The following is a 25,163-nucleotide window of genomic DNA, read 5'->3' as shown; positions in this document are numbered from 1 at the left end:
TCATTTTTCTCCGTGTTCAGTTTCCCCAGCTCTTTTTAGACCCAAGCTCTTTTGTTTCTGTGTGAATGGCATTCAGCACATTTTGGGAGTGTTACTCTATAAACAAAGGTGGTAGCAGAAAATAAGGAATGAGCCGCTGGTTTGAAATTTACTGGTGTAGTGCATAAATGAAAATTAACTTTTATCTTTTCCCAGACCCCAGTTTTCAGTTCCAGGGAATGGATGTGCCTTGCAACTTCAGAGGTGATTAACCAAAGTTAGAGTCTTTGAGCTTTCAGGAATTTGGGCCAAATATACAGAAGGAATATAAAGAACAAAAGGGCAATAGACCTGTTTATTCCAACAGAGTTGGAATCATAGTCCTGCTGAACTGAATATTAAATTGACCACAAACTTCAAGAGAAAAATCCTGAAATATATGTGCCTCATTTCCCAATCAATCCAATTTCATTAGTACCCAGAATATGATTCAATTTTAATATATGTGGTTCATATTAGAAAGAACAACTTTAAATAATCTGGCTTCATAGTTGGGAAGAAAAAAAAAAAGGAAAAAAAGGCAGCAGAAGGGTGTTAAAAAGGATATGTGCAGGAAAATAATTTGAACATCCACTTAATTCCTCATTTTGAACATCCAGAAATTCATAGCTTAATTATGTGTAGGAGATGAATTATATGTGTATGCATATATATATATATATATACACATAAAAATACATAAAAATCAGTTCTGCCTTCTGAAGGCCAAGGTCTTTTGCTATTAACAGAGCAATTAGAAATTAGATTTGGTTTCAGTATAGAAAAGTGACTCAGAGTTGCATCTACTTTTAATTAATTCTTTTCATGTATTCCTTGTATCCCATGTCTCTGCAATGTTCCCAATCAGCCTCAAAACCTAAAGAAAGCCCATTGAACAAGCCTTAGGATCCTGTAAAACTCCATCATTAAGCTAAATTGCATCAGGTGCTGCTCAGCCAGCACCAACATTTTTCATGCTTTATGCTGGGGAGCTCTTGAGTTTACTTTTGAAGGATCTGAAATAGTTCTCCAAACAGCATTGCCTCTCCCTGAGCAGCAAAAGCTCAATAAAGCACTAGGGATTTGCCTATTAGTATTAAACTTTTCAGAATGACAAATGAGAGGAAGTAACCATGAAAAGCAGGGTGCCCTGAACTCCTTGTTTGAACCAGCACAGCAAATTTTTCTCAGCTGTAGTTTGTCGAACCCAAGAAGATCCACAGTCTGTTTAAATCAGAGCTGTGTGATCTGCAACATTACCCACAAAAAGAGGGGGAGAGCAGAGATAGAGGCACTTATGGCCAACAAATTTAAATTATTTTTTTAATTATATATCTAGATTTATAATTTTTTATTATTCTTTTATTTTTATTATATATATATATATATATATACACATATATATATATATATATATATATATATATATAATTTGGGGGGGAGAATAATGCAGCTTTCATGCAGCATATTTGGTATTTTGAAAAAGAAAATCGTACAGGGTTTGAATTTAATTCCCAAGTGGAGTTTGTCAAACCTATAAAAAAAAACATACAAAAGATGTGTGTCAAAAAAACATCATGATGGGAAAAATGAGTTTACAGTACTTGTCTGAAGAGCAAGTGTACTGAGACAGTCTCTGAGCCCAATTAAATTGGGCTGCACAGCTCCAGGATGGCAGTGGTTCAGGCTGGGGGCTCTAATGAGACAGTCAGGAAACTCTCTTAGCCCAGACTTGTCATTTGATTTGTCTCCTTCTCAACCAACGCATTCACCAGCATTACCTCCAAGGTTTATACACAGCAAGTTTCATCAGCAAAAAAAGTACTGTACAGGAGCTTCAGAAGAGAAACAACTGCTGGGCCATTACTGTGATGAAGGGACACTGCAGGGATAGTTTGAGGAATCAAAAAGGGCTTTTAGACATTGAAAGGAAAAGTGCTTATTGTTACAGCCTTAAACAGCATCCTGGTTAAAGCCTCTTAGCACGAAGACCAATTGCACCTTACTTTTATTTTCACCTGGAAAACATGGTCTGAAATTATGGCATCCTTTGGCACACTGCAGAATTTTGGATGTGAAAAGCAAATCACAATTTCAAAGAAAGGAACAAAATGCATTGAATCGTCAGCAGAAAACTTTCACTTACATTATAAAACGTAGTGTATTTTTCTCATGTTGGATTTTCCAAACGAGAAACATTCATTTTTATGTATATCAAATGATTTATTTTTATTTGAACAGTAACTTCTCTGATTTAATATAATATACCCAGCACCTGATCCGAAGTCCACAGCAGCCAGCCCATGGGAGACACCTTGTCAGTGAAACTTCACTGAGCCCTGCATTAAACAGCTGTTCCTAGTCCTTGCACACTGGGAATGCCCTGAGCACTTTGCCAACATCATCAGTTACCATGTTTATGCAATGAACTAATTATTTCACATTTCATCAGTTAATTTACTGTTTTGATTTTAAAAGCTCAAGTGACTTTTTTCTTACAAGAATTTGGAAAACAAAATTAATTTCTCTTCCCCAGGCCCATTGTTTATTAACATATTCTATAATCAAACAAGAACCATTTGAAGAAGTAACTGAGTTGGTGAAAGATTTTATTACTTAATCATCTTTATGGTCCCAAAGAATTATGAAAAATATGTTTATTTCTCTGACCTTAACCAACCATCACATACTTTACTCTAATACAGCCCTTCTTGCTCTTTTTAGTCCCTGTTACTCAAGTCATCATCAAGGCTTGTTTGGGATTCAAAGCATGACTTGAGCACTTTAAAGAAAAAGTCCCTTATGAAAGGAGTTGGTACCCATCATAAGTTTCCAATTCCTCTTGTTTTCCCCCAGTTGTGACAAGATACATAAGAAATCTGACACAGTTACCTTGTTAATCGCATGGGCACTTGAACTGGGGACTCATTTAAAGAAAGTCTTCTCTGTGCAGTGTGAAGTTGTGGCCATATCCACCACAGTGGAGCTTGGATGTGTAGAACAGATGATTCATGAATGAGATCAAATCCCCGTGTCTGGAAATTCAAGTAGACATTAGAGAGAGCTGGCAAATACAGGCCGAGGAAAAATTAGAGATGTTGCTGCTGTTTAGGCTGCACTTACAAATAGGACTGACCTGGCAGCATTCCCAGATAAACTCAAGGATTTTACAGCTGAGTAAGCTGATTGGGAGTTAATGCTGTATGATTGACTTGTTGTGCTCACAAGCCTCCTATTAGCAGGGAGAATACTCAGGAAAGGACTAGAAACAAGGCTAAGTCTGGTAATTGCACAACACTTGCCATCCTCGAGGATCTCCGAGCTTTAAGCTGATAGTAAGAGGTGTTCCAGCCTTGCTGAGTTACAGCATCACTTAGAGCAGCACAGACACCTCTGCAGGCTGCACTAAACAAGAGTGAGGGGGAAATAAAGAAAGGACTGAGCTGCTTCTCCTTGTGTCTCATCTCCTACAGAGATCAGTAAGATGTGAGCTGGGGTGTGAACTGCCAGCACACTGGGTACCCTGTTCTGTTCACCTATTTAGGCAGATCTTGGAGAATGTGCCAGAAAAGTTTGTGTGCCTGATTTGGGTTCTCCAAGACCCTTTCTGAAGGTGCCTTGCTGCCTCTGAAAGAGAAAAGCTCTTTGGCTCTTGAGTTAAGTCTCTTTTAAAAAGGACTCTCGGTGTTTAAGTATATGAAGAAATTTTGAAGAGACCATGTACATTCTGCTTTCACAGAGAATTAATTTTTCTCACATTATCAGATGTGCTTAGGGAGGGATTCTGCTTATCACAGGTGGAAAAGCCTAAGATAATGATTTCAGTCCAATTAGCACTTGGGAAGAGCTGTATCCCAAGACTTTAACCTGGAAAGGAGGAAATTGCCCTGTGGAGCTACTTCCCTCCTTTCCCCTGGCTAGCAGCTTCCTTATCCTGAATACGAGACTTTCAACCTGAAGTTAAAAATATGAACATTTCCCCAAACTTTCCTCTGTGGGAAACTTAATAAAAATCAGCTATTGTAGTTACCATCTGTATTTGGGAGAGTGAAACCACATCTCAGCGCACACTCCAGTGAGCACTAAATAATTGCTTTCCTTTTTACCTTCATAATAACATGAATACCTGCAGCTGGGGCAGCCCTGGGTGATATTTTACTGGGCAGGATCTGTTTTGCTGTCTGTAAACTGGTGACAGCAACACCTATGTCATGTTACAACCAGAAAAAAACAGAAAATACTCCTGATGACCTCGATCTTAGCTTGTTTTGTACAATGTGTGTGTTACTCCAAATATGGAGTTTGAAGCAGCTCTTACAAATGATTATTCCAGAAAGTAATGGAAGGTAGAAGAGGCTCCTTGTCAATAAGAGAAAGCATCTAATGGACTGGATCAAATGCAGAAATTAGGTGATAGTGGGTTTCTATGTACTAATTGCATAATTTAGTTTACTTCATATCAAGCACAGAAACCTCACCTCCTCTTTGCTATTTTTCTTGCCAGGCTGAAAAGAAGCTGATGAGGTGGGGAGGGAATCAGCTTTATTTGCTTCCCTGATGAACCTAGGATATTAAGGAAGAAACTGCCATTGTGCAATCTTTAACTGGGAAATAAGTCTGCAGTCTCATCCATCCATCTTTGGTGTTTTAAGATGGTGTTTTCCTTTCAAGGAAGGAATGAATACAACAAATCATTGCATTTGTTTAGGGAGGTGATCTAGTAATGCAAACAATTGGTGGTATTAATACTCAGCACCACTGTGGGATCCCTGAGCGTGGCCTCGTGGGGACCTTCGAGCTGCACATTTCCATTTGTCAAAATTGCCTCAACAGGATTTTCCCACTGACAGGCTTGGGGCTGCAAGGATTCCTTTCTGTGTAATCAAAGGGGTTTGATTCTCAGATGAGTGATGCAATACTTGTGCCATCAAAGCTGGGACTGTCTGAGTAATTGTCCAAGTTGATGTAAAACCCATTGTCAGGGGAATAATATGTGAGTATTTGACAACATAAGTGACAAAAACCACAGGAGCATGGTCTGATAAGAAAGCAGATTTCACCATACCACCCATGGGAATAATACTGAATTAAACATATTTTTTCTAGCCTGAAGTCTGATATGCTCATGTTAAATTAGAAATATGCTAAGACATCTGCAGACATCAACAAATCACTCGTATCTGCAGGTTTTTTCCTCTCCATAGGACAAGTTCACATTCTAAGATCTGCTTCCAAGCCTCATATTCCCAATGAGGTCTTTATTGTTTCTAATACCTTGCCATCAAAGTTGGCCCCAAAAAGTAAAGTGAAGAGACAGCAAAACAAGCAATTTGAAGCCTAGCTAGGCAGTCTTGTGGGACCAAAGCCTCACTTGACACACATCACTTAAGAGAAATGTTGTGTGGTGTGGAAGAACATCCTTACAGCCAGCCTGAGGAACTGGCTTGGCAACAGTAAAAAGCTGCAGTTATAGGAGACTCATTTCTCTCCCTGTGCCTTCTAGGTGAAACTGCTGAGGTTTCTTATGCTGCTGAGAGTTTTAGTAAAAAATTATGCAGTGGAGAGTGGCTCAGCAAGGAGGTTGATAGCATTCTCCATAACTTTCTTAAGTTTTTAAAAGGCTTTGGCAAGACAAAATATTTGGAACATAGCGTCCACCAGAGAAAATAACTTTTTTAATGGTATACAAGGGACATTTTTAGGGAAAACATAACCCTGAAAATAACCTGGAAGCTGCTATCTGCTGAAGCAGTTGTGCTTCTAATGTTAATGGCCTCAGTAGTTTTAGTAGTGTGCCACCAAAGCCCATTCTGACTAGCCCTCCAGCTGGTATAAAGGCTATTTTATGTTTGGTTAGTGTATTTATGGGGATGGGTAGGTGGTGACATTTTAACTCAAATATCTTTTAGCACATAGTTTTAAGAGTATTTGGGTATCAGTGAGGGACAGAAAGTCTTTGGCATAGGAGAGCAGGCTGTGTGGCATTTAAAACACATGGTGTGCAAGGCTAGCAGGGGAATGGCTTGGATGTGAGTCTGAGAGAAGGCTCAGACTGGAGGAAGTGGAAAGCAGGAAAGCCAAGGACTTCAGGCATCACTGGGCATGTAGGTACAGTTCCAGCTCCTCTGGCACCGAGTGCTAAACGCCCCAGTCACCCACAGCACCCAGAGAGCTGTGCCTGTGTGCCTTGTCACCTGCCAGATGTAATGTTTGGACTTGTGAATTAAAACAACACACCAAGATCTCCTGTGGCCACAGCCTCGTGCTCACTGAACCCCCTTGGCACTGTCAAAAGGGGAGAACTTTGCCCCTTCTGAGTGGAAAAACTTGATCACTGGAGCAGAAACCTGATATCCCACCATCTCAGAAGGCAATTCTGAATTACAGAGAGGAGCTTGTCTTTTCAGCACGTGGGAGCTGCATAACCACATTACACAGTGACCCAGATGCCACAAAAAGCCCTGCAGTTCATCTGCCAGAGTCCCTGAGGGTCAGCCCAAAGCTGCTCATGTGCAAGTGCCCAGAGGAGCACAGAACAGCACAGAGCAGGACAGGGCAGCCCAGAGCAGCCCAGAACAGCCCAGAGCAGCCCAGAACAGCCCAGAACAGCCCAGAGCAGGACAGAACAGCCCAGAGCAGCCCAGAGCAGCCCAGAACAGCCCAGAACAGCCCAGAGCACCCCAGAGCAGCCCAGAGCAGCACAGAGCAGCCCAGAGCAGCCCAGAGCAGGACAGGGCAGCCCAGAACAGCACAGAACAGCCCAGAACAGCCCGGAGCAGGATAGGGCAGCCCAGAGCAGCACAGAGCAGCCCAGAGCAGCCCAGAGCAGCCCAGAACAGCCCAGAACAGCCCAGAGCACCCCAGAGCAGCCCAGAACAGCACAGAACAGCCCAGAACAGCCCGGAGCAGGACAGGGCAGCCCAGAGCAGCCCAGAGCAGGACAGGGCAGCCCAGAACGGCCCAGAGATGTGCAGGCTCTGCCCTGTCACAGCTCTGATGCCCTGGGTTCCCCAGGCCATTTCTCAGCAGGGCTGGGTAGCTGCAATAAGCAGGGTGTGGGTAAGACCCCGACACATTCGGTCCCTGCCCAGCCCCCTTGCTCCCTGCTGACACATCCCCAGCACTCCAATGTCCATTTGCCTTTATAACTGGAGATTACATCTGGATTTAATAGGCACAGGGGCTCTTAGGTGTAAGTAGAAAGACCCTTTAGTATAATAAGAACCAAAAGTACATATGGAATAAAAGTATAATTTGCTAGTGATTACCCCGAGTGGAGAATGTTCTGGGCTGTTTTTCAGAGGTTTGACAGATGGAGCTGATGTGCTTTGCAGCATGGCCCAAAGTGCACTTGTGTTTCTGCTGCTTGTAACCAGGCGCTCTCCAGTCCCCCATCTTTGCAAATAAAGCTGCAGGTTTCATTTCTCTCGCTGTGAAATAGGAATATTATAATAATACTGTGGGCCAAAATGGAATTCAGGACACATTAACAGCAACAAATGATGACTATTAGTAAGCATGTGAGATAGTGTAATTGTTGTAATGGTAGAAATAATATTAGTAATAAAAGAAAAAACTGAAAAAAATAGATTGGATCCAGTAAACATTGGATTGACTCAATCAAGATAAGAGCAGTAGGGCACAGAGGTGTATTCAGTGATCTGTTTGTTTTCTGAAGCTGAAAAATATTTTGACTCCAAGAGGACCATGTGATTAGCAGAGTTAAATGAGATGAATAGCGCTGTAATATTTTTGTGAATTGTTTTTCCAGCTGAAACTTGTCTTCCCCATCTACAACAGTGATGTGTTTTGCATAAAGCACTCAAACATCACGCAGAGAAGAGTGGGAAATGACTGATCTTTTAGTGTGAGGGTTCTGTACCGAGGAGAATTCATGAGGAATAAGTTACACAGATGATGGCAGCAGGAATTGTGGCAATATATTGAGAATATGTTGGCATATTATTTCTTTTTTTAAGAGGACACTTTTTCTTTCCATATGCACATGACAGTAATGTCCTTATCAACATGGTATTTGAAGAGAAGGCAAATTTTATGTCAAATATTGACAAAAAACATATTGAAATAATTTTTTGGTGTTTATAGTTTGTTCCACTAGCTGTTTTCCTTTCCCAAAAGTGATTGCCTTTTATTGAAACGAGAAGTTATACTAGATTTTGTGTAGTATGACACAAAGGAAAAATATTGGTAAATTATTTTTGCAAGTTCAAGCATTCTACTTTATAGCAGGTCCCAAAGTGTAATATTTTATCTCTTACTGTATTTTTAGGCCCCAATACATGAATTGCAGGCTTTTGCAGCATCCATATTAATTTAATGAAAAGTAATGGTTGTATTTGATAGGAGAAACAAACATGGTATTTAGCAGATTTAGTAGCAATAGGTGACACAGGGAACTTTGGGAAGTTCACAAGATGTAGTTACATCCTTTAAAAGTCTAATTATCCTTTACAAAGGCTAAGAGTGATATAAGTTTCCTTAGCACATGTCAGAGTCCTGCCAGCCTGAGCTGCTCATCAATCTGTCAGTGACTGACACACAACCTGATGGCTCTGCTCCCATTAGTGCCACCTTCTCTCAATTTCTCCATCCTTTGCCTCCTTATTAATAGAGGTCACTAAAAAATTTACCTAATGCAAGAAATTGTAGCCTGAAGAACTTCCCTTAGTTCCCTACTCTAGTGTTATTCTCAGCAAATCAAGCCCCGAGTGATTATTATCTGAAAAATTGCCAGTTAAACACTTTAAAGTGTTATTTCTGACATCCTATTACATATGCACATATCCTATGGGTTACTGAATGCTCTGCAAAGCAAACTGTAAAACGAGACCTCAGATGGGTTTGGGATGATGAAGAGTAAAGCAGAAGTGAGTGGAAAAGAAGAAATTAAATATGAATAGGGTGTGTTGCTGTGGATTATGAAATTAAAATGTTAACTATGCAGTAATAGTCCATGATATTTCTTCTAACAAAAAAAAAACGTTACCAGATTGGGAAACTTGTTGGTAATGCATATAATGAGACAAACAGCAGATTTGAAATGTAAAAGATGTTCAGACAATGAAACTGAAAAGCAGAAGTAGCAAAGCAGACAGCACATGCTTCCTGGTTGCTCTTGCAAGAATTATTTTTCTCTGCATGGACTAAGAGGAGACTTGTTTATGGCCTCTAATCAGTTAAAATAAAGGTCAGGCTTTTTTCAAGTCCGGTTTTCAAAGGTGCTACAAATCCGTAGCTTTTGCTGATGTCTCCAACTAATTCATGTTATCTGGATCCTGTGAAAATCATGGAGCTTATATAGATGCTTGAAAATTGGTTTAGACATTCTCCCTCTAACTGGCAGAATTTCGGTCTGTAACATCCTGCTTCTGTGCACTGGCTCTGTGGGCAATGACGTGGAACGTCAGCAGACATTTCCCCCAAGTTAAAAGGAAGGCCAAATACTGTGCACTTCTAATCTGGTCCTACTGAGTTCCCATTAAGATCATACCATAATGAAATTCTTCATATTTTTAAATCCATTTCTTTATTGCATTTTCCGTAACATTAGTGTGTGGGCAACTGGAAAAAGCTGAAACTTTTATTTGTATCATTTTACAGAATATTTTTACTGTCATCATTATAGGAACATCATCCTATCTTATAATGTTTCCTAGAACCATGATGAAAGCCAGGGTACAGAGAACTCACCATTTCTAATACAGCATTTCTACAAATGAAATCCATTGTGAAAGCATGGAAGCTGTGTTATGACATCATTAGTGGCATGGTGTTGAAAACAGAGGCAGCAGAGCAAGCCAAGGACAGCAGCCACCATTAAGAAGCTGTGTGATATGAGGGTTGGAGCCTTCCTGATTGACTGCTAAAGACTAAATTGTTTTTGGAGCTTCTGTTTGTTTGTGGCAGTTTCATCACTTGTCCTGGTGACAGGAGAAGATGAAGTGTCTGGCTGGGCAGGAAATTTAGGTATGAAGACATTTATCTTCTTGTCTTTTTCTGCAAGGCAAATCCTGCTGGGTTTCTCCCTCCCATTCCATAAAAGCTGCCTGGATGCCCAATTAGTGTGCTTGGGAAGAGGAAAGGGGGCTAAGGCTGATGTCACCCACAGGCGTCACACGCTCTGCTTTTAGCTCAGCGCTGTCCTTCTGTTCCTGTGAAAGTGTTGGGGAGCCCACTCTCTCTCCTCCACAGCCAAAAACTTTCATACAAAGCAGGGACTTGGGATTTCAGCTATCTCGTGCCATTCCTGGCAGAGATATTTGTGGGAAGTAGAACTTTTGCCTCCATATCCTGTTTCTCTGGTAGGCATGGAGTCTGGATGTCAAAGGATAGAAAAATCCAGATTTCTGAATGCAGCATGATGTGGATAATTACCACTCATATTTACTCAGGGTCCACGGGCCCCAGGACACAGAGCATGAAGACAAACATCTCTGTAGGTTCCACGGGCTCTGGACAGCACAAAGCCCTGGGAGCTTACACAGGGCAGTCCAGGAGGAATAAAATCATCAACTCCAATTGGTACATCATGGTCTGCCTTGCTGCTGCTGGTGGCACAAACATTTCCTAACCTGTGCTAAGCAATTTTGTGAGACAGTTGGGAGTTTAACAAACGTATTTCAAATTGTATTTTGGAGAAATCTCAAACATGGGGAGAACTGGTCATGTTCTGTTCATTGCAGCAGATGGCATCCCATTTGGTGTTTGTTAGCTTTGTTTGCAGCTCAATATTTTGTTTCTAGGGGAACTCAGTAAGTTAAATAATTTATCTCTCTAATGCATCAGGAAGAGTCTGATCCAAACTCTACTAAAGTCAGTACAAAACATTTGATTAACTACCAAGTTCAGTGGATTAAATGCCAGGTTCTGTATGTTGAAGAGTGTTTCAGATGCTCCCTAGTGAGAACAATAGGGCTCTGCCTTTCCATGGAGAAATTTTCGCCTGTAAATAAAAAAAATATTCAAATACTGACATAAAGCTTAAGAGACAAGAGTGCAGGACTGTGGAGATAGGGATAATGCTCTGGCTGAATGTCCAAATTGCTAAGCCTCTCTTGCTATTAAATTCCCCATTTTTTAAAAAAATAATATAAATAATATATTCCAGCTGCATTTGGAATTTAATCTAGTACTGCTAGCAGGCTGCTTTGAGGGCTTTGAAGGCCCCATAGCAGTGCTAAGCAAATAATCATTATCACTTAATATTCTCATCAAGCATTCTTGCTCAAGATGAGATCTTGCATTACAAGGGCTAACTGTAAACACATTATTCCTCTGATGAGGAATTTTCAGAATGTCAGAAGCAAATTCACACCCTGGTCCCACAAAGAGTTTTGCATGGGCAGAACTCTACCACCTTCAGCAGTCCTGCTGTTCATACAGGGCTCCTAACCATGCCTGTGCATGGAGGAAATTTTTATTCCATTGTTATGAGTATTTGAACCCAAGATATTGAGGAAATCAACACTGAGAAGTTTGTTTGGTTTTGGTTTTGTTTTTTTAGGTTTTTGTTGGTTTGTTGGGGTTTTTTTGTATTCTAATAAATATTAAATGCCTGCTCATTTTCAGAAACATTTTTACAAATTATTCATTCACCAGTATGGCCTGGCAACTTCTTTGTTCTGTATTTTCATCCAGATATTCTATTTGTATCATCTTTGGGCATTGAAAACGTGAGTGTACATTAGCTGTACAATGTGTCTGCATGAATTCCAGTTGTATTTTAGTCCTCCTAGTGGCCTATTATATTAACAATATTACAGCCTGTGGTTTAGGCATAGGAACATGTTTTATATCACCAGAATATCACTGCAGTTGCAGCACTGATACTGCACTAGCACTTCCTCATTGCTAAGGTCAACAAATCTCCTAAAGCATTTGTCCAACAGATGCAGTCACATGGCAGCTATCACTTCACACATTTCTCTTTTTATACAGAAATTGCAACTAAATCAATGCAAAAAAAAAAAAAAACCCACTACAAGACCTTTTACAGCCCAGGTGGGCTCAGCACAAAGAGCTGCCATGCTTCCAGGTCCCTGTTAGATGCTTAACTCGAGCCTTGCTGGTATCCAGGGAAGGTGGAAAGGCAAAGGCCTGTCCAGAACTTGTCCTTGAGTTTTCTGCTTTGAGGCTGAGCCCCTCACAGAGAGTTTGCAACCAGTAATGCCTCCTGCCAGATCCCAGTGGGAGACATTCTGTATGCCTGGCTGCGCCACAAAGTAGGATAGAGCTTCTCATGACCAGAAACAGATGTACTCGCTTCTAAAAGACGAAGTAAACACATCTAAATCCATAAATTAACTAAAATTCCCCTCGGATCACAGCCAGATGATATGCATGTTAATCAAAATGGATATCACTGCTTTAATTCAGTGAGGAGGCAAGTTCAACATTTATAAATCTCCTGGCTGTAGGAGCTTCCATCTACACCTGTAGCAGTGGTCATCTTGGTGCCCAGCACTGCTCTGCTTAATTCTAAATAATTCTTATTTCTAGTAATTCTAATTCTTAATTCTAATAATAGAATTAAGCAGAATAGAAGCAGTGTTTCTTTTTGAGCATCCTTTAGAGTTCAAAAAAGGATTTTCACCTGCCATCAGCACCTCAGACATGAATTGCTATTGCCTGCACTTACCCCAGTGTGCATTTTGTACACACAGAGTAGGTGCTTTAAGAGTGTGAATGGCTGGCCCCAGTGTCAGGAGCAGGCAGAGAAAACTGCAGGGAAGGAATCAAAGGTCCCACACCCCAGTGGGCACCTGCCTGTAGCCACGTGCATGGGAGCATTTCTGACACCCCTTCAGCCACAGGCAGGCACCTGCCGCTCTCCAAGCTTTCCCTGGGAATCCAGGAAAACAACAGGCTTTCCCAACAGGCCTGGCTGGGAAAACCTGTCCTCCAGCACATCTGAAACTCAGACATTCATTTCTTAGCTTTTACATTGCATTTTTTTCAATCTGATTATCTTCCAAAAAGGTTTTCTAAATTCTTGATTAATTTTTGGGTTGGCTATTTAATACAGTGTTTGGTTAACTAATTCATGTAGTTGTTTATAATTATTGCCTCCCTATGAAATCATCCTAATAGAAGATTGGGGGTTTTTGTTTTCTTTCCAGTAGAATAACAAGTTATTTTATTATTCAAACAAGGCTTACTTCCTGCTGTTTTCAATAAGATTTTTAATAAATATGTAAATTTAAAAATTAATTTACTGCATACGTTTGGCAGCATGATTCTTGAACTGACAAAAGTTTGATGGATTGTAAAATTATCCTCCATAAAAATCATCAGTCACAGTAAACAGAATTTATCAGCCTCTGGTAATTCCACAGTTTTTTCTTCATCTTATCTCCCGTTAGGAACTCACTTAAAATTGATTATAATATAGTATGTTTCTAGAAACGTAATTCATTCATATATTAATTAGATTTTAGGTTAATATCCTATCATGGAATAGGACATGAGCCAATAGTGTTTTCCAGTTGTTACAGAACCGCAGCAGAGAACTCTTGATTACTGTTCCCGTGTGGTTTAACTGCCAGGCCTAATCACTAATCAAATTCAAACAACATAAAATGGAACATCCTTCATAGCATTTATTTTCTAGCTGACTTATACTATAGGCTTTTTATTGATACAACTTGCTGTACTGAAATGAACTAAAAATTGCAAGAGAGGATTTATCCTTCTACTTTAATTTGGTTTTGCAGCCCGTACTTGAAACTCTGTCTTGGATTTTTGTGCGTGTTGTGCTGCTGTCCCTGAAATACTCTGCCCTACAGCAGAGATAAATTGTTTGCATAAATTTAGAAAGTCCATGTAAATAACTGTACTGTTATGTAGGATTTGATAGCAGATGAATTTAAAACACAGGTTTCCATCTGCAATTCATGCTTTGCTCGAATCAGTTTTTGCTGAAAACCATGCAGCTGATGATATCAGCTGGAGAGGTGGCGAGCACAGTCGTGTAACCAGCATCATTATTTACCTCTATCCTGTCCCACTTTCCTCTAATTACAAGGGAACTTCTCTAGTCTCATTGCAGAGTCAGAAAACAGAGTGTATGTGGTTCAGGCTGCTACAGATTTACTGGGAAGAGGGATTCTACCCAATCTTCTTACTGGGAGGAACCTGGGCTCCACCCTCTTCCCCTGCTTCTCCAGGAGCAACTAGCCCAGCCCCAGCCCCTAACCCTCACTTAGGGAAGCTGCAGAGGAGGGAACACCAGTGGGTTTCATTACTGCCTCTCAGAAGAGAGGTGTCACAGAAAGGGAAAGAAAGGGCAGTGGGCTTTGGTTAGAATCATTAGAGGTAAAAAAATCTCTGTTATGCAGAGTTGATTAAAATCTGTAGTGGAAAGGGAAGTGTCAGCTTCAGGCTCTTAAAATAAACTATGTTGTTGGACAGGGTTTTAAGCAAGCTAATTCAAAATTTTTTAACAATGAAGAAGACCCTGTTTCCAAATTCTAAAATTTTGACCTCTGTATTCCTGATGAGAGCATGGAAGAGCTTTAGTTCTGATGTGTGTGCACTGTGGACATGAAGGCTCCCTCTGCAGCGGCCCAGCTTTGCGGTCACACAGAGGAGAACTGATGGGTCTGGAAAGATTATTTGTCTCTTCCCAAATTTCCTTCCTCCTCAGAGGCTAAAAATAAAAAGCCCTATTTGCTGTGGAACTCATTCCTTTGTTTAAACCACCTCCCTGAATCATTTTGAGAACTTGCAAGAAGGGACATTCCCTTTCCTTCCTCTGCAGCTCTTCCAGCAGAGATTCACACTCACTGAACTCTCCCTGGGACAGCACAGCCCTCGTAATGCCCAAAACAAGCCAGTCTTCATAGCTGGGAGAGTTATTTCTACATGGTTTTGCCATCCTGCTGAGTTCCTCTTGATCCTGCCACATAATCTTGCTTCTTCAGTGGTTGGACTCAATTATATCTTAAAGGTCTTTTCCAACCTAAACAGTCCTGCTATTCCATGATTCTCTTTCTACTGCTCCTGTCTTTTTACTCACAGGTCAGCTGGATGGTCACAGGCTATGACTCTAGTCCAGTACACAAAAGGCAGGATTAATACTGAGGAAAATCTTTACCCACTTGCAATTACCTTTAGCAGTACAGTCTTGGAGTGCAATTCCATTTTTCCTGTTGCAGAATTCCAGGTGACTGATGTAAGACATTACAGGCCAGGAGCTGAGGCATCACTAGAGAGAGAGATAGGATAAGTATCTTTGTAACTACCAAACTGAATTGTCTTATTCAAAAAAGCCAAAGGTGGAAGATGAAGACAGGTAAGAACACAGCTAATACCCAGGAATGGTAGTCTGAGAATAGTTCGGCCATACAGAAAAAAAATTACTTTGATTACTGGAAATGTCTGTGAGATTATATGTTACATGAGTACAATCCTGCATTTACCGAGTCTGAGAGAATTTTTTCTCATCAGGCAAATGGGAGATAAAACCTGTCTCTTTAAGAACTGCTACAGGATTTTTTAAAAAAACAAACTTCTAACTATATTTTTTCCCCTCCTGGATGCTGGTCCATGTAAGTATTCCAATTTAAAAAAAAATCAACCAAACCTCTAGTTTAGGATAAAATTTTAGACTCTCTTTTTGTACAAAGCCCCTTCATTATTAAAACAATCAGCCATACTTTCATCAAGGTAAGCATAACTACTTTTATTCAGTAGGAAAAAACTCTGTATGTTTAAATTCTGTGAGGTGAAATACAGCCTGATGAAGACTGAAACAGTGAAGTTATTTAGGACTTTATAGTTCCAGTACCATTTGGTTATCACTGACAACATAACCCTTCCTATAATTCTGTCAAGGAAGAGTATTCACCTTCAAATGGTTAAGTTCAATAACTTTGTCACCAGTTTTACCTTCCAGCATGACTTTTTTTCACTGCTATTTTTTTCAATCAGTAGGAAATCAGAGAAATTTTGCTATTTAACTCCCTCTACAAGTACAGCTAAAAGGATCTCGGAGAAGTTAAGTGAATCCTTTACATCTCTTGTTCATTTTCAGTCCATCAGGTTCTAAAAACTGAGTAACAGCTTCCTTTCTCACCATGGATATTTCTTCCTTAATGCCTTGTGGTGAGCTTCTGATTGCACTAAGCATTGCTTTTAGTGGGTAGATTCCCTCTGTGAGAAGCAAAATTGGTGATTCTGCCAATGTGAACAGAGTGAGGCTGTGCTTTGCCTTCTGGAGAAAGTACTGGTGTTTAATTGCTTTTCTTTTTAATGCATCGCCTCAACACACTTGGCTGAGCACCAGCACTGTTATCATTTTCCAAGGTATTGTCACTTAGAATTGTATTTTCTTATTCCTTTTTAAATAAACTTTGTCCATGCAGAGTTGATGCAGCCAGTGGCCATTCTGTGGCACTATGACAAAACAACCAATTTGTGCCATTCACTTTGTACCTGAACAGAAGGCAAAAGGCCTGGGAACTCAGACCTCAACATCCTGGATTATTAAATTATGCAGAAGTTCAAAGAGGGTTGGTGTAAACCTAATCAGGTCAAACAGTCTTGTCATGTCAAGGAAATATTCCTGGATGAGGATGGTAATCTTGGCATTAGAATGCTGAATGTACTGAGTCATCTCATCATTTTATGAAAATTATGCTTTTGAAAGCATAAGGCCCAATTCACTAAACTGAATTCTTTTATCTCCTAAACCATACAAGAATTCAAGCTATAGACAATGTAAGTCTCAGCTTCTCAGCCACCTGTTCTCTAGGCAATAGCTGTTTGTCCAGATCTGCAGCCATGAATCATACACAGTTTGTGCTAATCAGCTGGTTTTCTTCTAAGGTAATTCACTTAAAATTCAGGATCATGAGAAATGCTATTCTTGTGATACTAAAATATATTTGTAGATTTTTATACTCTGAAATACAGTAGGGTAAACTTTGATTACATTGTCATTGTTATATTACCCATAGTGCCATCAGGGGATAATACATACCAATGTATATCTGGCTTTCCTATCAACTGCAGAACAGACTAATTAACTTAAAAATGCTTCCTAGCAATGCATTTTTTCCCACAAAAGAAACTGGCACTTATTGTTTATCATGGAAATCTGATGGTGTGTCTCTGAGCATGTTATTATCTGCTACAGCGAAATAATTTTAGGATTTCTGCTCAAGTAGAAAAAAAGGAAAATGATTCATTATTTCAGAAATTATTTTACTGTCTGTCCAGAAAATAGATGAAAGCCCCTGACAATGTACAATGGAGAGCAAGGCTTATCTTATTATTTAAAGTTATGCTTTAAAGAGAAAGAGGTTCAAACATCCCATTTTTAGCTCAGCTGTAATGCAGCAGAGGTCAGGCAGTTACAGCTTTCACCTTTGTAGTTTGCTGGATGTGGCTGTGTAACTATTTCCAGTGCAGTGCTACTCACTCACCTGATGTTCAATGAGATCTGGAGACTGTTCTCTTTGCACAGAGAGCCTGCATGGCATTCTGTCCTGGCTGGATGACACACAGACACTGCCCAGCCCTTTCCACATCTCACCTCCTACTGCAGAGGGCTGTGTGACACCAGAGACTTCAGTGAGAAGTCTCTTCTGGTTAGACTAACACATCTCTGCTCAGAAAACTGCCCTGTATCTCCTTGCACCTGCTCTACAAGAAGCTGTGAATGTGTTAAAATTGTCCCACTAAACAGGTTATGTATGAGCAGCCTATGTGGTGCTGCAACAGCATACCCTGCTTAGACCCATTGTGTCCTAAATACTAACAGCTACAGCAGTTAGAGGATATCTAAATTGGAAGAACTGTGAATTTAAAATAAGAAATAGTGGCTCCTGGGATCAACTTTACCCTGAGCATATGCAGACAAAGCAACAAGCAATTTTTAAAAAGAAAAAAATCTAGAAAATTGTTTTCCCTCACAATAAAGTTATGTGCAATAACTAAAAAAACCAAAAGGGAACATACTTTGTATCATCTGAAAGAGATAGATCGGATCTGAAATGAAAGACCTTGAGTTATACAATTAAGTATTGATTTTGTTGATCTATATTTAATTCTCATAGCAATTTTGTTGTTTTTGCCCAATAGTGTTTTGCAGTTATACTTCACTTGAAGCAATACCCTTCTTGCTTTTGTGTTAATCTAAAAACTAAATTGCCCAATGCATGAGAGAGATAAATAAAGTTTGTTTTGTTCCTTTTTGTAACTGATTCTGAGCTCTTTAAAGTGCTGGTTAACTAAACTTAGACAGCTGGAAAATACATTTATCCTGCAGAATAGTTCATTGCTATTTCTGGCCTCTGGCAGGACTTATAAGCATAGCCTCACCTCCAGATAATCAGAGCTTCTGTGTTACCACATTCAGAAATGGTCTTTCTGCACATCAGTGTGGGGTCCTTTGTGCCTGTGGACCAGCCCATCCTTCCCTGCTCCTGCTCCCCACTACCCCTGAGGAATCCTTGTGCCCTTCAGAAGGGCTGCAGCTCCTCCTGCTCCTCCACCACACAGCTCTGGAAAGGCATTCTACCCACATGTAACCTCTGGTTTTTACAGTTTGCAGAAAACCTAATTTGATGTATTAATGTAGAAATAACACCTATTTATAATGTATCAGTGTAACTGCAGGCTAGTTTTGTTTTCCTAATTTGCTGTGCTTGAAGTGACATGCCAGATTTTATTACATCACAAATGGGTTTTAGTTATTCCCTTTAGGATGTTGCCAGCAAGGAAACATTATTCTGATTCATGACTCATGGGTTTATTTCAAAGTGATGTGGCTCATGATGAATGTCTGTGTATGTCAGGAAGAGTTTCTCCTCTTGTAACAACCGGTCTCTGTTCTCAGGTGGTGCAAGGCACCCCATACTGGGCAGATAAGAAACTCCAGCCCTGGGAAGCTCTCCAGCTATACACTGGAGTAGAGAAAATGCTCCTCGTACCCTAAGGCCATAATAGTACAGATTTTCCATACAAAATACACTCAAGATAAGCAAAACAAGCTAACCATTGATCTGCTTTAGGGTGATGGGCCAGAGCTGTTACAGGGGCACTGTGAAAACTACAGTTCTTGTCTGCTCTGAGCCTTTTTTTTCTATTATCTGTCTCTTGTAGACCAAAATCTCTGACTGCATGTTTCTGTCCTTTCCCTTAATTAATACTTAGGAAAACATATAGCGCCCACAGCAAATGCAGCACTCACCTTGTTCACAGAACAGGTCAGAACAGACAGCAGCAAAGTCAACACTAAGGATGAAATGGTTTCAAGCATTACTGCTGAGAAGGATCCTGTGTGAGAGCAGCAAATACTGTTGGTCCCATCTTAGCTCTTGTAGCAGCACTGAGCAAAGTCATGGGGTTTTTCTCTTGGCTGTGGTGACAAAACCACCTGTTCACCATGCAGAAAGCCACTCCTGAGATTTGATCACAGGAGAGACTTGACTGGAAGCCACGACTTAGAGGTTAGGTGCTCTCCACAGTTCTTCCCAAATCTCAGCCAGCTCTCCTGGTGTAGAACACACCAGCCTCATGCTCCACTCTGCAGAAGAAGCTTCTGAGTCACATTTGTGTGACTCTCAAATGCATTAATGAACTAATTACTTTAAAATAAACAATGCTAATGTCTTTGGGCTAACCCTTGTTCTTTGTTATAGCTGTGACTCTGCTGCAGTTAATGGGAAATCTACATTAAAAAACCCCAAAGATACTATATAACCACATACACAATTTATCAATCAAATTCTAACAATAGTTGTTTTGCTTTTGCCTTTTGTTTTATCTAGCAGCTTTTGAGACTGCCATGAATAATAAGAAACTTATTTAAGGATGAATCTAAATAAACAATCTTTGGTAATTTTTAACAAATTGTAGCTATAGTAACTAGAGAAAAAATTCTTAACTGGGATTAACATTTCTGTCCTGACATGCACCAAGGTTAAAGAAATGAGCGGTGACTTTTCAGCTCTAAGAATGTACACAATTGTGTTATTGTGAGAGAAAATGATTTGTTGATTGTACAGATTCTTGTATTAATATCTCTGCTTAAAGTTTTATTTTTGCTTATGAGTTTTCTTTGTGTTAAAGAAAGGAAATTTCAGGGTTTTTTTACAGAAGGATGTAACTGGGCACTAGGAGACCTAAAAAGGACTCTTATACCCAAAAAATACCCATAACTTATTTCTGAGTTGTTTCTTGTTTTGGTAACAAATTCTGCTTCCAATGTTAGAATTTACTTTCCCTTTAAGCTCTGATCTATTGTAGATGTAAGGATCTTTCACCAACAGTTCCTCTGATGGGTTTCAGTTCACTTCAACTTCACTTGATTCAATGTTTTTGCTTAAAATTTGTAGAGTACTTTTATTCCCTGCAGTTTCTCTAATATACTCTATAAAATAAATGAGAATCTAGGGTGTGATTAAAGTAGGATTGTAATCTAGGTTGTGCCTGAAGGGTATAAAAAATTATTGGTACTGCGTATATGCAGGATATACCAGTGAATTCAGTCTGGTCTGTCCTGAAGTGTAAGCCCATCCTTCAGTAGGATAACCAAAATCCTCCTTGGATTGTGATGCTTCACCCAGACTGCTCTGTCCTGCAGACTCTCCAGGTGTCTGTGCTCCTCCTACCCAGGAGCTGAAATTGGCTCCACTTGAATCAATAAGAGTTTTATCACAGGCCTTACTAACTCCAGTATTGAGTCCTGCAGTCCCTAGTCTGTGCTAACTAGTCACATTCAATTTATCTAAAGAAAAGCTGTGAAGTGGGAAAATTAAAGACAAAGAAATATCATTTTGTCTGTCATATAATAAAGTATTTTAGGCTTAGCACTCTGAAAAGCAAAAAGTGCTAACGTGTGTTATTGATGCCGTGGCTGAGAATTTTCTCATCCGGCCTGCAGAGGAGTGAAACAGCTTTTTCAGTATTTCAAATGAGGGCAAAGGGAAGAATATTTTAAGGTGAAATTATGAAAAATTTCTATTGTAGGGTCTTAAATTTGTGTCCATTCCCATTACCAAGGGAAATATTCCTCAATCTCAGAAAATATTTTAGTTATAGATATTGAAGGCCTTAGTTTTAACTGTCATCTAAAAATAGAATCCAACACAACATTCCCTGAAACCTTTTAAAATTAATATTAATTAATGCACCAAGCAGAAAATGTTCATTTTCTAAGACTCTAGGATCTTCTGTTGCTTTGCTTAAGCTTGTTTGAAACATTTTCCAAAAACAGTAATCTAATCCATGCATTGTCATTTTATGGATTGTGACAAGATCAGAGCAAAAACAGTCATTGGACTGGCATGTCAATTTTTATCTAACTACCCATCAAAAGAAGCAATCAAACTATGTAACAATTTGTCTTCCTCTCACCAGAGATTTCCAAGAAGCAGCACAGGGTGTGCATTTGACTGACTTGAAGCTTGAGTTCTTCAGAAAGTTCTAAGGACCCTTTACAACTGCACATGTAATGACCCACAGCATCCCCACATCTGTCCAAGCTACATCTTCAGTGTGCTTCAAATGCCATCTCATTTTCTAGCCAAACAAAAATATTGATGCCTTGTGTTTACAATCATTTACTGATTCTGTCTTTGCCATCTGATGGCAGTACCAAAAACGAGGAATGGCTCTGCACTCTGATGGCATATCTCAAAATGCTTCACTCTTATCTGCCCAGGAGCTCATTGACTGTTGATTGTAAAATGGTGAATGCTATCCCATATTTCTCTGGTAATATGATCAGTAAGAGAAGTTAGTTACTCAGATTTTGAAACACTCTGTATATGAACAGCAGGTCATTTTTATTGAGCTGCTCCCTACCCAGCTCCCTAATGATTCCTTGGTCAGATCTCTGATTGAAAATACCAGTAGCTAACAAAGGGATAAAATTACTCTGACACAATCCTACTGTGTGTTTTTAATATAATGTGCTAATACATCGTCCAGTGTTCCCACAGAATTACACCACTTCTCCAAGAAGGCCTGGCCAATATCTGATTGATTCTGGTCTGTGGGGATCGGCCCAGTTCAGTGTAATTTCCTGTCTTGTTGCTTTCTTGTCTATTAGAGAGGGTTTAGGTTTGTGGAAATCGATAGGCTTATACATGCAAAGTGTGAGGCTATTCCCTAGCAAGTTTCATTTGCATCCTTAATTTATGGAAAATGCTGTTTTCTCCTCTGCACTTTTTTTTTTTTTTTTTTAAACTCTACTTAAACAAATACCTATTTAAACATATCCCCCAAAGTATTCATGCAGGAGAAGATCTAAATTACTGTGAGGATGCTGGAGATGTTTAACACGTGCAGAGCCAGGGTCTGCTACTTAGGACATTAATAGCATTTGAGTGTTACGTAAATGGAGTCCTATTTGTCTCAGCAGAATCATTAAAGTTATGATTTATCCTAAAATGGATACTAATGTTCTATTTAATCATAACAATTATTTAAGCATCTAACAATCTATTTCCTCTCACCCTGTGAACTTTGGAAATATGGTAATGAATGGTGTACAATAGGATAACTTTTTAAGGAATATGCTTCCAATATTTTCCTTACTTTTACAGAAATTGAAGCAAACTGAAGACACAAAAGAAGATTCCCAGAACAGAGTGTCTAAAATTTCCCTGGAGTCTCTCAATAAATTTAACAGCAATAATGTACTTTTATTAGAAGAAGAGAAGAACTGTCTGAACAAGGCTGAAGGACAGAAGGAAGAAAATGGAAAGAAAGAAGCAGCCTCCTTGCACAGCTCGGGTCGGCAGGATGTGGACAATTTGGAATCCTTGAGCGATTCCCTGTATGACAGCTTCTCCTCTTGCACCAGCCAAGGCTCCAACGACGTTTAGGGACACTTCCCAATGGGCTGCAGCACGGAATGGAGCTGAAGGTGAGCTTGGAGTGAGGAGGGAGAGGAGACTGTGCTTGAAAATTCCCCCTCGAGCTCGCTGTGCTCTCAGCAGGGTGTTCTGACCCCCCACCACACAGCAATAAGGCAGAACAGTGTCACAGTGGTGCGTGGGACTCAACACACCCAACACAACAAATACACAGAATAAAGTCTTAATTTTGCACTTTTGTGAATATTTGTACAGTTGTAAATACCTTGGGAAAATATATTTGTAGGGATACACGACAGCAATAAATATTAAATTGGTGCTATGCTCCTGTAACGGCAGATTACTAACTTAAAGAAATTGGTGTTAATATTAACAAGAAAAACTAGTAGATTTTTTTAAAAAGAGTTATAATTGTCCTAGTCTTAAAACTGTATGTAGAAACACTGCATTACCAGGAACTTGAGCCTGCCAGATTGTCTTTAATAAACTCTCATGGACTTCCTCTTAACAAACACATTTTTTCCTTTTAGTGCAATTCCACACAGGTATTCTAGGGAAACATGCGTTTCAGTTATTACAACCTCGCAACAGGTGTCCTATTTCAAAGGGGTTTTGACTTTTGACACGGCAAGAAAATGAATAGATTAAAGCCTGATACTGCTGGCATTGGCTTCATCAATCATGCACATAACTGTTTGAAAGATCAGGGTCAAAGCAATTCACTGCTGACACAAACAGGAGTCTTGTAGGAATGAGAACCACATGAACCACCCTGTACTTCTGACTGTAACGTGGCTTTTCACCTTCCACCTCCTCTGTACTCATGTCCCATCAAATTATGAATGTACCATTCTGTGTTAGCTTTTCTAGTCTCTGTCTGGTCTTAAGTATATTCTGAACACTAAAATTATTTTTTAAAAAACAAAACAACTCCTGTTTGTGACACACTAAGATGTTGGTGCTAACCAGTACTAGTGCAAACATATCTGGGAGCGGGGGGGATTGGCTTGCATTGGGTGTTTTTGTTTTTTTCTACAAAGGTTGTTTATATGTAACGGAGAGTCTATTTCAAAGGTTCTGTGTATTTTTTCTAGATGTGAAGTATTTATAACTGCTTTTTGTACAGCAATTGTAAACTAGATATATTTGGGGTATTTCTAGACTCTATGGTTTCTTTAGCACACCCTTGTTAATCTTTGAAATATTGTATGATCAGTGTTAATATTTTGTGCAATTTGTTATATTTTAAGTCATTTTTGCCGTAAACTTGCATCGTCTTTTTTCAACTTTTAAGAAATTTTCATTGAAACATCTTTCGTAAATAAAACTTCTCTTGCCTAGCGGTGCCTGCTGAGGGGTTTTGGGGAGGGGATGCTGCGACAGCTCTGGCGTGCAGGGGTCGGGGGCACCCACCGAGCTCCGGGACCGCGCACGGCCAGGCGGCGCTCGGAGAATTCGTGACACGGGGCTGTCAAACAGCGATTTTAGCTGAATTAACTCTTCCTTGGAGCAGAGCTGGGAAACGATCACTGGGAAATAACGCGGTTATCCGGAGAGGAGGCGACCCACAGAGAGGTCCCAGCAGGGCCGGCGTGGGTGCAGCACCGCGGCCGCCGCTGCCCTTCCCTCCCCACGGGCGGGCTCTCCCAGTCCCGGCGGCTTCCTCGCCGCTCTGGCTGCCCCATCCCGCTCCATCCCACCTCGTCCTGCCCCATCCCGCTCCATCCCACCTCGTCCTGCCCCATCAGCTGCTGCCGCCCCATCCCGCCCCATCCCGCCGTGTGTCCCCGGCGGAGGCAGGGTCTGAGCGCCGCTCCGGCACGTACGCGGCCACCGCGCCCTTTTCCCCCGTTTTTTTACGCTTGAATTCCCTTTTAGGGGGCTGGGAGGAGGGAACGGCGGGGCCGCGCCTCCCCTCAGTCCCTGCCGGGGACGTGGGTGCTGGGGGCGGCTGTGGGAGGCCGGCCTGCCCGCCAGCCCCCACAGACGCGCTCCGGCCGCCACCTGTGGGCTCGGCTGGGAGGGGACACGGCAGGGACCGGGCCGGGCCGCGGGGTCCGTGCCCGAGCGGAGGAGGAGGCCGGGGGTGTGAGAGGGTGGCGGGGCCCCTCGGGCGCGCCGTGCGAGCCGGAGCCGGCGGAGCGGGGGCTCCCCTCCCTCGCTGAACTTCGCCCGTCCCCGCGGCGCGCCCGGCGAGGTGCGGGGAGGCTGGCGGGGATCCCCGCCCCGCTCCGCCGGCATCACATGGTGCTGGGGGAGGGAGGGGGGTGCCGCCCCCCAGCTCTCGCTTCTCCT

General features: G+C 40.9%; 1 protein-coding gene across 2 annotated transcripts in view; it reads left to right on the top strand.

Moving 5' to 3' along the window:
- The window catches only part of NCKAP5 (NCK associated protein 5), a 347,069-nt gene extending 322,861 nt beyond the window's left edge, over positions 1-24,208 (top strand). For both annotated transcript variants that reach the window (XM_033516045.1, XM_033516044.1), the window contains one exon: positions 22,596-24,208. In XM_033516045.1, the coding sequence (XP_033371936.1) occupies positions 22,596-22,877 (282 nt within the window). In that variant the 3' untranslated portion in view covers positions 22,878-24,208. The remainder of the gene's footprint in view (positions 1-22,595) is intronic.
- Positions 24,209-25,163: the final 955 nt, after the last annotated feature.

Source organism: Parus major, chromosome 7 (genome assembly GCF_001522545.3).
Source record: "Parus major isolate Abel chromosome 7, Parus_major1.1, whole genome shotgun sequence".
Classification (NCBI taxonomy): domain Eukaryota; kingdom Metazoa; phylum Chordata; class Aves; order Passeriformes; family Paridae; genus Parus; species Parus major.
This window is presented reverse-complemented; position numbering and strand designations above follow the sequence as displayed.